The sequence below is a fragment of the Fusarium oxysporum genome, chromosome VIII, assembly GCF_013085055.1.
Source record: "Fusarium oxysporum Fo47 chromosome VIII, complete sequence".
Taxonomy (NCBI): domain Eukaryota; kingdom Fungi; phylum Ascomycota; class Sordariomycetes; order Hypocreales; family Nectriaceae; genus Fusarium; species Fusarium oxysporum.
Window position 1 is genome coordinate 3,111,765 of NC_072847.1, and position 14,461 is coordinate 3,126,225.

Here is a 14,461-nt window from a genome sequence, read left to right on the forward strand (position 1 = left end):
GATCAGCTTTGAGCATGTGTATGAATAGCAACGAATGCTTATCACATAACTTCTATCAGGAATATTAAGTCAATTTACTCTATTACTAGTCCAGGCATTCTAAACGGGTGACTCAGCATGCACAGAGGCTTTCGAAGCTCCGTTTCGGTCTCCATACCATGACCTCCCATCATAAGTATTCATGTCATGACTGACCTGGTACGACTTCGAGACCACAATATCAGCCATCCTCACAGTCTTCGAAACGATCCAGTCCTGACTCCCCCTGACACTCGGTTTCAATCCCTCATTAATACTTGGCGTAAGCTCATACGGCCCCGAAATATCCTGCGTAAGCGTCCTATTACCGCCCCTCGTCCCATGAGTCGTCGTCCGATACGACGAAGTAATCTCACTCAGAGCATTACCGTTCCAAAAAGACTTGGAGAAGATCGGTCTCAGAATGGGAATGTTGACGGTGAGAATTCCAACGATGGTCTCTCGAACGCCCCATGCGTTAATTGTTAGTGCAGACGGGTTTGCGGAGAGGGTGAGGACGACGCGGGTTATAGCTGCTGCGATTACGAATGCTCCTGAGGAGAGAAGGAGACCGATGACGAGTTTTCTGTGGATGTTAGAAGGGGTTTTGGGGGCGGGAAGGGGAGAGACGGACTTGCGGAAGGGGACTTGGAGTTTCCACAGGAGAGGCATTGGAATTCCGAGGATGAGAGCGTCGGTGCTAGAGAGTTAGAAATGTTGATAGAAGTGAGAGGGTTGACGTACAGGACGTTTAGGACTGTTGTTACAAGAAAGTTCTGCATTTTGAAGGAGCATTTCTCTGTAAGAGTTGTTAGTTTACTTGGTCACTATCCTGTAGCTGAGCACGACAAACCTCCGGGATCGGGCACAACCCTGTAGTAGCGTCAGCCTAACTCATCTACACAAGTATTGAGACTTACTGCCAGTTCTTCTGGGTAGGAAAACATCCAAACGTAATCTGCATATAATCAGCTCTGCCCTCAACCCCAAACTTGACCGAGAGCTCGCTTACTGTGAGGAAGACAGCAAGGTAAGACACAGCACACAAGACCGACACAGTCTTGACAAACATATTATGCCACGTTCCAATCGTCATTCTCGAAAAGAAGCATAGCATTGTTCCCTTGAGAGACCAAATAAGCGCTGTGTATGCGTACCAAGCTGCAAGTTCGAGTTTAGAACCCGTTTCGTATTCGTGGATCTCATCTTTCGTCAGAGCTTTGGGATGTGAGTTTGCAATTCTTTGTAAGGGATCGGGAGCACTGACTGTGTGTCTTTGCGGCGACGCCAGCTTCGATGTTGGTGCCGAGGTAATCTGTAGAGTTAGACAGGAGATGGGAGATGTAAGTCATGGGGTCTTACAGATCAGATGTACGGTGAATGCATCGACAGCGTAGAATATGAGAACAAGAACAGAAAAGAAATCATCGCCTTGTAAGCTCCTCCATCCAACAGTCTTGAAACGAACTGCAAAGCGCGAGAAAAGAATAAGCGTGCCGAAGACATAAAGTGTCCACGACTCAATAATGAACTAATCAGATCAGCCAGTTCCAACAGCAATAACCATAGCAACATACGGACGGCCTATCTTCAATCTGAGGCATATTTTACAGCCAAACTGACAAACACAGAACAGAGCAGGGGGACAACCGAACATGCAGGGAACATCTCCATCTTTATTACAGAAACTAAAGCTGCATGAACTACAAGCTAACACAAATGCCCCTTTCACATCGGGATCCAAGCGGCTTTGAAGATTCGCGGCTGCATATGACTAGACCCCGGAAGGGAATAGGGCTGACACTCCAGCCTGAATAGTTTCGTTTCACGCATTGTTCTGAACGCACGATGAGCCATGGGATATCTAATTGAGACAATAGCTTTTTCGTCTTTTCTAATATATTAAATGCCTATTGTTAATAAAGATTCTTTGAAACGGCGTTTGTTTCACGAGTGAAGGAAACAAATTCCTTACGATTTTGAAGTGCCGATCTCTTTCGGGATTGACGAGTCATGGATCTCCGCCCGGGAATCTAGATCGCGGGAGAAAGCGGAGAATAATTCGATCGTTTCATGATGATCGATCATTTTTGACTCGATAAGCTTCTCAATTGAGTTATCTCTGCATGATCGACATGCTCGAATGGGTGGTCATAGGAGTTCTGCCTCGAACTTCTTTGCCTCATCGAGCAATTGACTTCATGACTCTCGCTTAACCTTGATTTATGATGCAATTCAACACACCGAGTCCTGCAAGCGCTGACTTATCAAGAATGACCAAGATCTTGACTCGACAATCCTGACACTTTTACCTCATAGCCAAACTCTAGATAAATTGCACCACGTTTCATATGCAGACCGTCTTGAACTCAATTGGTTTCCTTTCAGCCTCTGAGAGGTGGCTTGGCCCAGACCAATGGATCTTTAATTTTCTTTGGGGTTTGTGGCTTGACTAGCCGGTTAGACAACCCGCCTCTGCCGACCGGCGATGTGGGAGGCGGGCCGGTGACGGACTTACGTACGGATGATTTGGATATGTGGCGATGTATGTGGAGGAAGGAGAGTTGCGGATCGGGGAGGCAAGATGGATTAACCTTCGAGTAAGTCGCGAGAGTCCTTTCAGATTAGATGGCTCGGCTCTGCAGGACAGCTCTTATCCAGGGGCCTCGATTCAGCTAGTAGAATTTTGATAATTAGTAAGGGTAATATAGCTGTGGTCAATACGGCTTTATCTAATCTCAGAGTCGAATTCATGTTGCCGCGATTTGCAAAAGAGCTAATCTCAATGAAGTGTGACATTCATGTCATATAAAAGCGGTTGGAATAACTCATCAACTTGATGCTCCTCAGCTACAAGACGACAACGGAAGGGATTAGACCCTAGACACCCAGCTCACCATCCAGGAACCAACTCAACATTCAACTTCCACCCCGAAATAATCTTAAACAGCGTCAACGCAAAATCATCTCCTATCTCCCTCCCCTCATCCGACCCATTCTGCAAGTCAACAGGAGTAAACCTATACCGTCCAACGAGGCTCGCAACAAAACAGGACAGTTGATCTCTAGCATATTGCTCACCGACGCAACGCCGCGGACCACCCCCAAACGTCAGAAACGAGTACGCGTGGTCCGCTCCGCCGCTGGGATTATCCAGCCATCTCGATGGATTGAACATCCGCGCATCAGGTCCCCAGTGCGCATGGTCGCGGTTCAGCGCCCACGGCGAAAAGACAATCTTTGTGCCTTGGGGTATTCGCTCTCCTGCAAGGGTGATGTCCTGTGTTGGCTCGCGCCAGAGGAGGGTGTTGATGGAGTGGTAGCGTAGTACCTCGTTTGTGACAGCGTTGAGATATTTCAGGCTGTGCAGTTGAGGCTGGCTAACATCTGATCGAGGCTCGGCTACATGCTCCCTGATCTCCGCTCGCAGACGGTCTTGGATATCGGGGTGTCTGGAGAGCAAGTGGATGGCCCAGCATGTAGAACCAGCCACAGTCTCTGTCGCAGCAGCAAAGAAGTGAACAGTCTGCTCAACCAAGTCCTGATGCGAAAAGTGTCCAGTCTGCATCAGCAACGTGAGCATATCCGGATCAGGCCTTCCCACATATTTCTCAATATTTCGCTCGTGGTCTGTTGTTATATCCTCGGCCGTATCACGAACCAGAGCCATGATACTATCGATTGTCTTGACCGCTCGCAGAGGCAGCTTCAGCGCGATCTGGGGTCCGATGAGGGACGCAGCACGGAGGGTAGCCTGGCCTCGCTTCGTGGTCTTGAACATCTCAATGTAGGCTTTGCCAAAGCGGACCTTTGGATCTGAAGAGCCTTTGGTGCTCTGCCCTGATGTGACTCTCTGGAGGGTCTGGAACTCGGTGCTGAAGCCGAAACGACCGATGATGTCGATACTTGCTGCTGAGACCAGTTCGATGATTCCTACAACGCTGTGTGGGGCAAAGGGTTCTCTCTCTATGTGTTGAGGGAGGATGTCAATGGCGTCGACAGCCAAGTTCCAGATATTAGGGAACCACTTCTTCATCTGAGCAGGACTAAACACCGGATTAAACCTCTTGCGAGCCTGTCTGTGGTGATCTCCCTCCTGGATCAGCAATCCGTGGCCAGCGATGTTATTCGCCAGGATCCACTGAAGCTCAGGCTTGATAGTCTTGTAAGCATTTGATGATAGCAACTCCTGCGCGGCTTCAGGGGAGGCAACATAGATGCGCTCCTGGTTGAAGACTCCCATGTACCTGATGATTCCCTGGTTCGGGAGCTCATCCATCCATGTTTCTATCTCAGAGACCTTGGGCTCGTGTATGAGACGGAATAGAAAGGGGCCTTGCTTGGGAGAGGGGAGATGCTTGAGGGGGCTGAAGTGTGGTTTGATAAAGAGGCGGTTGATGCAGTGTAGTACTGTAGCTACTATGGCGAGGATGGGGAATATCCATGACGGTTTAGTGAGGTATGTTGATAGTGACATTGTAGAGAGGCAGACTGGGTGGAATATCTGTGCTGAGTTCTCTCCTTGCAATGGTCAAGATATCAGGAGTGAGAGGCAGTGGACATATCATTTTATGTACACTTACATGGCGGAAGTGAGCAAATACCAGGAGGGATCTGCCGAGAGTCGGACATCTTCCTTCAGGCCTATATCATCTTAGTCTGTCGCTGATCTACATCTGAGATTAGTAAAGGTTGAGTAAGTGTCTCAAAGGACTTGTAGTTCGCCTTATAAACGGCGACCTACATGAGGACTACGATGAATCTGGTCACAATAACCTAAAAAGGCCAGTTTAGATCACATTCACTTGTTGATCAGAGGTAAAGACGTGCCCTGACGTCAAAGAATATGCTCGACTTTACAAAAGCGACAAGATCATCTCCCAAATCCCGTCTAATCATGAAGATACAGCCCGGAGGTTCACCGAGATCTGATTCCATCCACGAAAGAGAGATGGTTCACCATCCCATAGGGCCAGTACTAAACCGGTCATGAAACTCTCGGTCGAGGTTACATCTCGCTTACGACCCCAGATTACGGGATTTGTCGGTTCCCCATGAAAGGGTAGTCCCTAGCGTTGTAACTCGGAAAATCCGGGGTAGCTGGGCAGCTTAAAGAGTCATATGCAAATACCTTAACTTTGAGACGATTATCTCATGGATATCAAGCTGTTATTCATTAACTCCCAACTCAACTCTTCTCGTTTCACATTCCATATCAACATGCACAATCAAACTATCAACGATATCGAGAACTCCATCTCTCTTGATGACCCTCAAAGTCCACCCTCCATCCCCGATGGCCTCAAAGAAGAGGACAGACCCGTCAACTGGCCCTCCTCCAAAAAATGGTCTATCGTAGTCAGCACCTCTCTCGCAACCTTTGTCGTCTCCTTCGGCAGCAGCGTCTACTCAGCTGCCATCCCACACATCCAAGCCCGATTCAGCGTCTCACCCGACACCGCCCTACTAGGCATCACACTCTACGTTATCGGCTTCGCCCTTGGTCCGATGGCATGGGGTCCCGCGTCGGAACTGTACGGCAAGCGACGACCCCTGTTTCTCGGCTACACTGTCTTCTGCATCTGCCAAATCCCCTGTGCACTCGCGCAAAACATGCCTCTACTCTTGGCGTTTCGATTCCTCTCCGGTCTAGCTGGTTCTTCGAGCCTGGCGATTCTGGGGGGTATGTATGTCGACTTCCTCCGCAGACCTGCGGAGCGAGGAATTTCCACGGCGGTTTTCAGCGTTGCGACTTTTTGCGGACCGACTGTTGGACCTATTGTTGGAAATCTTGCGACACTCAAGCTAGGCTGGCGATGGACGGCGTGGCTCACTCTGATAGGAGGTCTCGTCTTTGGGAGCGTCGCGTTTCTGCTGACTCCTGAAACGTCCGAGGTGGTGATACTGCGCCAAAGATCTAAGGGGAATACCTCGGTTACCCCATCTCGGATATATCGTCCAGAACGGGGTATATCGATATTTCTACAGAGCTACCTCACAAAGCCAGTCAGGATGTTTTTGCGTGAGCCAATAGTAAGTCAGCTATCCCAGCATTCGGAAACCTTATTGATGATCTGCAGCTTATCTTCTTCACCATCTACATGAGCCTCGCTTATGGAATTATATACCTCACGTTTACTATGTACCCTTTTGCATTTGTCACAGTCCGCGGATGGTCCCGTATGGACGGAAGTCTTCCGTTTGTTGGGATGACCATAGGGGTGATCCTGGCCTGCATAGGGATTGCTCTGCACAGCATCTACTACATCCAGCAGAGCCGAGTTCATGTGCCGGAACGACGTCTGCCGCCCATGATTGCCGGGTCCATCTTCTTATCCGCAGGTATACACACCAAACTGCCCTATCTTTAAATCCCGGTCTTACATATTTCAGGCATATTCTGGTTCGGCTGGACTTCGAGCACATCAGTTCATTGGCTGGCACAAGCTGCTGCTGGGGTCTTCCTTGGTAGCGGCTCCATCCTGGTCTTGATGTCTGGCGTGGTCTACCTGATTGAGGTATATCTCGTGCACGCCAATAGTGCCCTGGCCATTAATAATTTCCTACGTTGTGTGATAGCGGCTACGTTTCCTTTGTATGCTACAGACTTGTTAGTGAATGCGGGGCTGGGTGTTGGTGGCTCGGTTATTGCCTCCATCTGTCTCGCCCTCTCACCTGTTGCTTTTCTTTTCTGGCGATATGGTCGCACTATCAGACAGTGGTCAAAGTTTACAGAGGATTGAATGTACTCCAAGTTCTCTGCTTGTAAAATCACGTGAAATAGAGTATTATTGATTGCTTAGCTCGCATGCCCCAGGTCGAGCGAGGGTACGGTGTCTTGACGCTTTGAGGAGTCATGGACAAGCACGGTAGTTTGATGAGGAGAGTTGAACAATTCTATGAGAGCCTTTGTCATTTCGGGCACCGTCAGACTGCAGTTTGGGGGTCGCCAGTTTCTCACCGCCTGGCGAGGTAGACTTTGCAATCAGGCTCTCAGTGAGGCTCACTCTGCAGCCCAAGCCACCAACGTAAACCTGGTCTCCCATCAGCCGATCTGAGAAAATATTGCTTACTTTCTGTTGTATTATCTATAACAGTTTCGTATTTCGAGAAATCTAATTACTAAGGCGTGGTTAGTATGCATCATGTAGATAATTCAGCCAAAAATACTAATGTATTTCTAATTTTTGACACCTGCACGCTTCTACTGTAGAAAACCAGAGACATCCATTCGTATATTCCCATCACTTTCTGTATATCACAGCCTTTCCTTATGCCCCCGAATATCCATAAAGTAAAAGTGCATGGCCAAAGAACCTAACCTTGTTTCTCTGAGCATGTCATGGCTAGAATCTTTATTCATTCCTCCACTTAACCAAGAAGTCGAGAAACTCATCAAAATTCGCTCTATCACCAACCCAGAAATCAACACGTCGACCATTCATTATCTGCTCTAACTCCAACTTCTTTCTCAACTCCTCTATCGTTAATCCCCTCTGATTACTACAATTATTCCCGAATACTATAAGTGAAACCCCAGAAAGGGTAGGCTGACTCATTAGCATGAGAATCTGTCGACGAACGTGAGGTAAAAGCTCTGTATCTCCTGTGTCCACTACAAACATGACACCGTCGACTCCTCGAGAGTATTTTCCCCAGTTCAGCCGCCACTCAACATCTTCACTAAGATCCCAGATCTTCGCGATGACCCCGTTTCGTTGTATACGTGTGGTGCTGAACCCGACGGTGGACATTGAGGCCGTGGCTGAATCATGGTGTGTGATGCCACGGAGAAGATCTGATTTACCGCAACCTGGTAGTCCGACCATTGTGAATTGCATTTCGGAGTGGCTGAAAAGCCTCGACACCCAATCATATGCTTGCTTTATAATTTTCTTCTGGGCCCTTGAAGCTCGGTTCTCGCGGTGTCTTTGAGCCGTTACGCCCCTGACTCGGGAATGTGTGCTCGGAGGATCCTGATCTGAAACCGTCTTCCGACCTGACGCCGCCTCAATTTCATCAAGTGTCGGCAGGCCTCCAGCTCCTTTCAGATAGTTGACATGTTCTATCATACTCATCGGAGTACCAAACATAGCTGTCCAATCATCGGTCCATGTAGGGGAGCGAATGAGGTCAATGTTTCGCCCGGTACACATTATTAGATTTGTAAGGAAGTCGGCGAGATGGTTTCTGGAATACTTCGGTAGGAACTTGTTCCCTTTGTCGGTATGCTTCATAAAGCCCTGTAGCATGGCTGTTACTTGTAGTCCCTCAGTTGACTGAGATATCACTACTGGATCCAAAGCTTTTCGCGCAAGACTAACTGCCAGGTGATGTTCGTCACTGAAATAGTAGTGCTTGGCAAGATTTGCTAGCTGCCCAAACGGCGATGCTATCTTGACTTCCAGTTTCTTCTGATTCTGAATATCCTGGAAGATATCCACAAGAGGTTGTATCAATACGTCATCTGACGTGACAGCCATGATATGGCCATAGGCGGTGCGGTTGTTGATATTCACGACCCAAGCACCGGAATCTCCTCGTTGTAGTTCTGATATGATAGTCAGAGTCTCACTCATATCTTGTCAGGAATGCCAAACACTTACTGCATCCCAAGGCGGGCTTATGTTTTGCTTTCCAAGGCCGTATCCAAACCCCTGAAGGGAGCATCAAATCGACCGGTCTCTTTGTGAGGTCAAGCTTGTTCAATCCGCCTCGCCCTCCACAAACAAGAACTTCGCAGGCCTCTGGCTCCGAAGCCGCTCGGCTCAAGAAGACCACGTCATTCAGAATGTCCTCGAGAGGCTGTTCACCCAGCGTCACTAGTCTCTCATCAATGCAGTTTGGCGGAACGAGCTGATCGGCCAATCGCAACAAGGACCAATCAGTTCCAATGTGTAGTACTTTGCCTAGGGGACCAGCATCAGATCTATCAGAAGCCGTACTAGCGGCAGCCTTGTCATCCAGTAGTTGCTCAGTTGGTCTTTGGTGGGTAGAGACCGTGTCTACCACGAGCGGCGGAGGAATATCATCCCCGTATTCGCCTTCATCAAGTTTGACGTCGAGCATAGAGAAGAAGCTCTTGATCCGAGATGAGGCATCAACTGTGTCATTAGAACGGTGGCTGGTGGTGAGAGCCAAATACTCATCGCTGCTTTCGATAACGCCGCCGATAGTACTGATTCGGCGGTTATTCCCCGTACCGATCGCGACTAGTGCACCGCAAAGAGTGCCTGGATTGGCGTTCAGTGTCTCAACCTCGATGCCCTCGTCTGCCAGGAATCCGATCTGCTGTACAACATAGCATACAGGCATAGGAGGGCGATATCTTACGCGAAACAATGCCGCATGCAAAAACATCACCTCTCCCTCGTCGTACAGTCCTGTGAATTGAATGAAAGGGACAGGGAGATCCTGACTTTCTCTACCCATTTTAGAGGCCAACGCGCGCTGGGGCATCAGCATTCTGCTGATCTTACGGAAATGACCCAAGGGATTTTTCTCTGGAGGCGCATTGCGAAGATAGTCGATGTATTTCTCGTACTGGGTCTCAGCCTCGCCATCAGGGAACTCGTCGACTGTTATAACTTGAAGATCATGAACAGAAGTACGTTCAACTCCAAACAGGCGGAGTAGCTTATTGCCACGCTTTACCTGTACGGTCCTTTTTGCTTTTGGAACCGGATGACTTTTCCCTTCTGTGGAATAATTCGTATCCGTCGCAACATCATCGGGGGGGTTCGATGATTGACTTTTCTTGGCGCCATTAGATAGCCGAAAAAAACGAGGGATCTTGGATCCTGATGGTGAAGTCGTGCTCCTCTGAGCTGATCGCGAAAGCTGAGGAGCGACTGGATCCTGTTCTAAGGAAAACTCTGTTCCCGCGTCTGCAATTCCACCATCTTGGTGCGTGTGATGAGGCAGCATGACTTAGCGAAAAGTCAGTTTGCCTACTATTTGAATTCGCAAACGGTCTCTGAGATGAGGGGAATTGAAAACAAGGCTGCAGGACAAGGCGTTGTGAGATCAAACGGCACCGCCACCGCCATATATGCACGTCTCATGTGACCCCCATGCATAATACCAGAGCCTGATCTTCTACCACCGCCTTTATTTCTCCGTCCTTAGGTATTTTTATTTCTCTAAGCATGGTTTCTGCACCTAATGCTAGTAGTGTTATCCAGACCGAGCTGGACCCAATAGCTAAGAGACGGCGCATAGCTCAGAGGCTCTGGGGCTTGGATTTACAAAGCTCCAGCCGCGTGGATCAGCTCAGTGCTTACTTCGACCATTTCCGAGACCAGGCTGGCCAGCTCAACGTTTCGATGGACGATGTATTCACCGCAGCCGACATTCTGAAGAACAAACCTGACTCTACGCGACAGCATTTGAGAAATACTATGACCTCAGCATTAAACCATGGCCAAAGCACCAAGGATACTACGACGAGCCACGTACAGCATAACAGTGCGGTACCTGGACCTCAAAATATCACAGTCAGGGACAGCGTAATAGAAGAAACTATTGTTGCCACCATAAGAGTGATGCTAGCAGTAAATATCAACCTTGACTCAAGGACAGTATTTCTGGCGACACTTGGTCTTAACTGGGGCGAAAGCCAATCTTTAACAAGTTTCATAAAAGAGACCTTCCCAAAGCACGCCTATAATGATGAGCCCCATACACCCTTCATGGCGAGTCGACTTCGCGCACGTTACCTAGAGGACCACGCCGACGTTCAACTTGAGTGGACTCATCACCTTCCTGATCATCTGGTGTTGAACATAGGCAGCCAGACCAAAACCCTGCGAGTTTTCGACCTCGTGTCACTCCTTGAGATGACATACGAGGTGATGAAAGACGAACCATGGGAGACATCTGTTGAAGATAGCTTAAAGCGGTATGTACAAACAAATTCACAATCTGGATTTGACTGATCTATAAAAGAGGATGTTACACCCCAACATTCCTTTATGAAACTCTACAAACTATTCGACTGCTATTCCCACCCCAAGACCAACAATGGCTCGATCGGAAAATCGAATTCAACTCCCGCTGGTATCGCTGGAGAGGCAACGATGTCCGACTAGTAGATCAAAGAATATCAGCGCCGCTTAAGTGCCATCATGGGGAGACTGTGTACGAGAGGCCACTTACTACACGGCGAGAGCTCTTTGAGAGATATCCTCACTGGGCAATTCGCCTGCATAGTTTATATGCTGAGTCTGAAGATCCTGCACCTGTTTCTCGACCGGGACGATGGGCGCAGCGTAGAAGATCCCCTAGACATGCGTTTTGGTTGACTTTTGTTGCATTGGTAGCAGCGGCACTGTTTGGGATTGTAGCGACTATAATTGGAGCGGTACAGGTTTGGATATCGTGGTGTCAGTGGAAAGGTCAAGGTTCCTCCATTTGTTGACTGGATGAATAAGATTCACATAGACATTGGAATTCATGGTGCAAAAACTTAAAATACACTTATGAATCCTCCAGTGTCCTCGTCTTCATAAGACTAAAATTTTAATTTACTAGCTCAGCACTATTCAATGATTAGCGAGAGGGGAGAGGGTTTTGTTCGAGGTAAGGCGCGTGGTGCGAGCATCACTTATCAGGTACATTGACTTAAATGGCACTCCCAAAACATGATTCAGGAGAGACTTTTGTTCTTGATGCGTGTCTAATTTGTCTGCTGAAGCTGCTTTCGATACGTATCCAAATCAACAACAGACCAAACCCAGTGGATCTTGCCTGCATCAAGCCAATACATGACATGCTCATGGAACTTGACACTCTTCCCATTTGGTTCAGCACCAGCCCACGTCTTGACAGGAACACCGGTAAACTCCAATCTGGCCGCAACTCTCCCTGCGTCCTTATCGACGATGAGATCTTGAATGTCAAAGTACAGCCCTTGAATTGCACTTTGACTCTCTGAAATCAGAGATATGTACTCTGCGATGGTCTTTTTCACGGTATTATGCGTTACTACTGGCTGACAGAACTTGTCAAACTTTGCCTCCATAGTCTTGTCGTTGATGCTCTTGATGTATTCGCGGTACAGTGTTGCAAGGTCAAGAGAAATAGGTTTTAGTTCTTCCAGCGGCGAAGGAGTTGTAGTTTGCTTTGCTGAGCAAGAGTCGCCATCTTTAAGTCGTTTAATAGTTGCCAAGCGACCATCGACAAACCATGTGAGGATAATCTCCTGACACTCATACCGTTCACCATCGGGAAGTGTTTCAGTCTTGAGGACTCTCGCAGCGACGGCTTGGGCGTTGACATCCACCACACAGCTATCGAGTTTCACTGAGACTCCAGTGGCGGTACGTAAATTTGCCATGAAGTCGTCGCGCTGCTGAGTGGCAGTATCGATCAACAGACTCGGCTGGAACAAGGATTCAAGAGTTTCCCAACTCGTCTCATTTCGAGCATTTAAAATAGACTTTAGGAGGTCAATAAGCTCGGATCGTGATTTCAAAGAAGACATGATGGAGTTTTACAATAGTATCAGGTGGTAAATTGTAAGAAGCAAGTTGTTCACTGTCTCCGAAGAAGTGGAGGTTGCATTTATACCTGGCTTGGCTCGTTGACAATAGCGCCCTTCGAGAATCCTTCACCATTAGTCATCAAAACTCTGGCTTGGCGATGCCATAACATCAGTTCATGTTCGATAATGTTCAACTAAGAGATTTCCATTCCTTCCCCAACGAGCCTGGTAACGAGGCTGATAAAGTAAAACAAGAATCCTCGCTGATGCGAGCCTGTATAAGAACCACTCATACACGGTAACTGGCAGTAGTTGGATGAGAACTTGTATTCTTTCGATCCGACTGATCGATAATTGTATCACGGATCACAAAGATACATGAACTCTCTGCAGCTGCCACATGGTAATGGTAACCATCGCATACACTCACTGTCGCGAAGGTCCCATGGATGACAGGAAAAGGATAGGAATTGGTTTGCATTGGAGGTGGGTTTGGCGGAGCGTAATGTCACCTATAGCCTTTGAAAATAAGCAAAAGGTGGGAGGATGCGAATTGCTACGTGTTCTCTCCCTTGATGTCAGAATCCATAACGTGTCCAACCGGTATAACAAGGTCAATGTTATCCAAAGATAGACTTTCATGGATATCGATGTTCCGCTCGGTGTTCTCAACCTGTATTATAGAAGCTAGACCGAATACCATTTCATAAGATGCGATGCAAATACTGAACGGCTAAAGAGGAGCCTCTCAAACTTCGACATAAATCAGTTGACAATACCGGGAGTCGGGGCCATTGCCCACGGTGTCCGGCTAAGAACCAACTGCATCACGATCGATTTATTTGACTTACGCCACGAAGCCTGAATGTTATCTTGCAGGAAACTTGATATTCGAGGCATTGAGTCTGATCATTTTCCCATCCAGACAAACTGTCGATCTACGGCCGACAGAAGACACACCGCGGCCATCCTCATGTTTAGCAAGGCAAAGTAGGAAAAGCTTATACGAGCAGTAGAATCGAAGCTCAAATGTTTAGAGTTGATGCCTCTGCGCGATCCGGATGAGATTGAAGAAACCATGGACGTTCTGCATTCATCGATTTCTGGGCTTCTTAGATCTTTTATGACTCCTGTTTGGCGTACAGGCAGATCTCGGCACAACAGAGTCTCGCGTTGTATGATCAAATGCTATCGTGAGGCCGGCATTGATCCTCGCGGTCTCCCTCGAAGGTATTTCACTAGATACTGAATCGAAGCGCCAAGTTATGGCTCTTCATCTCGGGATGGGATGGATGGTTGGAGCAGACGGTGAGCCGGAGGGAACATCTGGCGTAGATCGAACCGGAATCACGTTGGGCTCATTGAGCAAGGTAGGATAGCAGAGAAGCTGGAAGATCCGAACGGTGGAGAAGGTGAGTTGTTGTCGAGACCAACCCTGGAAGGGATGCTTCTTGAGTCAACGGAAAAGAGTGCCTCGCATTGAAGGTGCCTCTCTCACGCCCCATAAGGGACTTCAGGATAAGTAATGGAACGTAGCATGTAGGTAAGTCCGTAATTACCAACAAATGCATTTGTCTTCTGTTAGAAATCTAGAGTAAGATTCCTCAAATGCGACACGCACGTAAATATCAGCCTGGAATTTAATGACCAAACGCTGGAATCAACAATGCCCGACGGGGACAAACTCCCAGTGACTACAGGCACCATTCGTGGCGAATGCTGTGTAATTCTGGTTTCCAGTGGATTAGAGAGGTCTTTGCGTCGATCAAATTTAGTGGATGGTGCACTATCTCCGGGGCGTTGGCTGTCCCATAGTCGCTTAAACTCAGCGCCCAGCGTCCCCGGCCTCACCGACAAACAGTGATGATGGTGAATGTGAGCAGAAGCCCGATTCATCACCGCCATCAATCACAGCGTTAAGCACTGTAAGTCACGCGACAGTTCTAATCCCAATATACT

At 48.1% G+C, this 14,461-nt stretch overlaps 6 protein-coding genes across 6 annotated transcripts; 2 read left to right on the top strand and 4 right to left on the bottom strand.

Annotated features, from left to right (window-relative positions):
• Nucleotides 1-99: 99 nt before the first annotated feature.
• FOBCDRAFT_322400 (uncharacterized protein) lies at nucleotides 100-1,622 on the bottom strand (the record flags this gene model as incomplete). Its single annotated transcript, XM_059612081.1, has 9 exons — nucleotides 100-604; nucleotides 653-718; nucleotides 763-817; nucleotides 872-891; nucleotides 939-976; nucleotides 1,031-1,236; nucleotides 1,286-1,333; nucleotides 1,381-1,549; nucleotides 1,596-1,622. The coding sequence occupies 9 exons, from the start codon at nucleotides 1,620-1,622 to the stop codon at nucleotides 100-102; spliced, it is 1,134 nt and encodes a 377-aa protein (XP_059465656.1).
• Nucleotides 1,623-2,911: 1,289 nt separating this feature from the next.
• On the bottom strand, nucleotides 2,912-4,650 carry FOBCDRAFT_188532 (cytochrome P450; the record flags this gene model as incomplete). Its single annotated transcript, XM_054706584.2, has 2 exons — nucleotides 2,912-4,428; nucleotides 4,602-4,650. The coding sequence occupies 2 exons, from the start codon at nucleotides 4,648-4,650 to the stop codon at nucleotides 2,912-2,914; spliced, it is 1,566 nt and encodes a 521-aa protein (XP_054562559.2).
• Nucleotides 4,651-5,238: 588 nt separating this feature from the next.
• FOBCDRAFT_205635 (major facilitator superfamily domain-containing protein) lies at nucleotides 5,239-6,761 on the top strand (the record flags this gene model as incomplete). The annotated part of the gene is made up of 3 exons (XM_031187707.2): nucleotides 5,239-6,051; nucleotides 6,099-6,360; nucleotides 6,412-6,761. 3 exons carry the CDS (start codon nucleotides 5,239-5,241, stop codon nucleotides 6,759-6,761), a joined length of 1,425 nt encoding a protein of 474 aa, XP_031034972.2.
• Nucleotides 6,762-7,373: 612 nt separating this feature from the next.
• Nucleotides 7,374-9,945, bottom strand: FOBCDRAFT_263611 (ADP-ribosylation factor family-domain-containing protein; the record flags this gene model as incomplete). Its single annotated transcript, XM_059611326.1, has 3 exons — nucleotides 7,374-8,569; nucleotides 8,625-9,309; nucleotides 9,352-9,945. 3 exons carry the CDS (start codon nucleotides 9,943-9,945, stop codon nucleotides 7,374-7,376), a joined length of 2,475 nt encoding a protein of 824 aa, XP_059465657.1.
• A 221-nt stretch (nucleotides 9,946-10,166) lies between these two features.
• FOBCDRAFT_242928 (uncharacterized protein) lies at nucleotides 10,167-11,502 on the top strand (the record flags this gene model as incomplete). Its single annotated transcript, XM_031187704.3, has 3 exons — nucleotides 10,167-10,918; nucleotides 10,966-11,386; nucleotides 11,461-11,502. The coding sequence occupies 3 exons, from the start codon at nucleotides 10,167-10,169 to the stop codon at nucleotides 11,500-11,502; spliced, it is 1,215 nt and encodes a 404-aa protein (XP_031034969.3).
• Nucleotides 11,503-11,670: 168 nt separating this feature from the next.
• Nucleotides 11,671-12,423, bottom strand: FOBCDRAFT_230313 (uncharacterized protein). Its single transcript, XM_031187703.3, has one exon. It carries the CDS (start codon nucleotides 12,353-12,355, stop codon nucleotides 11,696-11,698), a length of 660 nt encoding a protein of 219 aa, XP_031034968.3. The 5' UTR covers nucleotides 12,356-12,423; the 3' UTR covers nucleotides 11,671-11,695.
• Nucleotides 12,424-14,461: the final 2,038 nt, after the last annotated feature.

Coding starts and splice junctions, on each gene's coding strand:
- FOBCDRAFT_230313 (XM_031187703.3), bottom strand. CDS start 12,355: ATGGCAAATTTACGTACCGCCACTGGAGTCTCAGTGAAACTCGATAGC.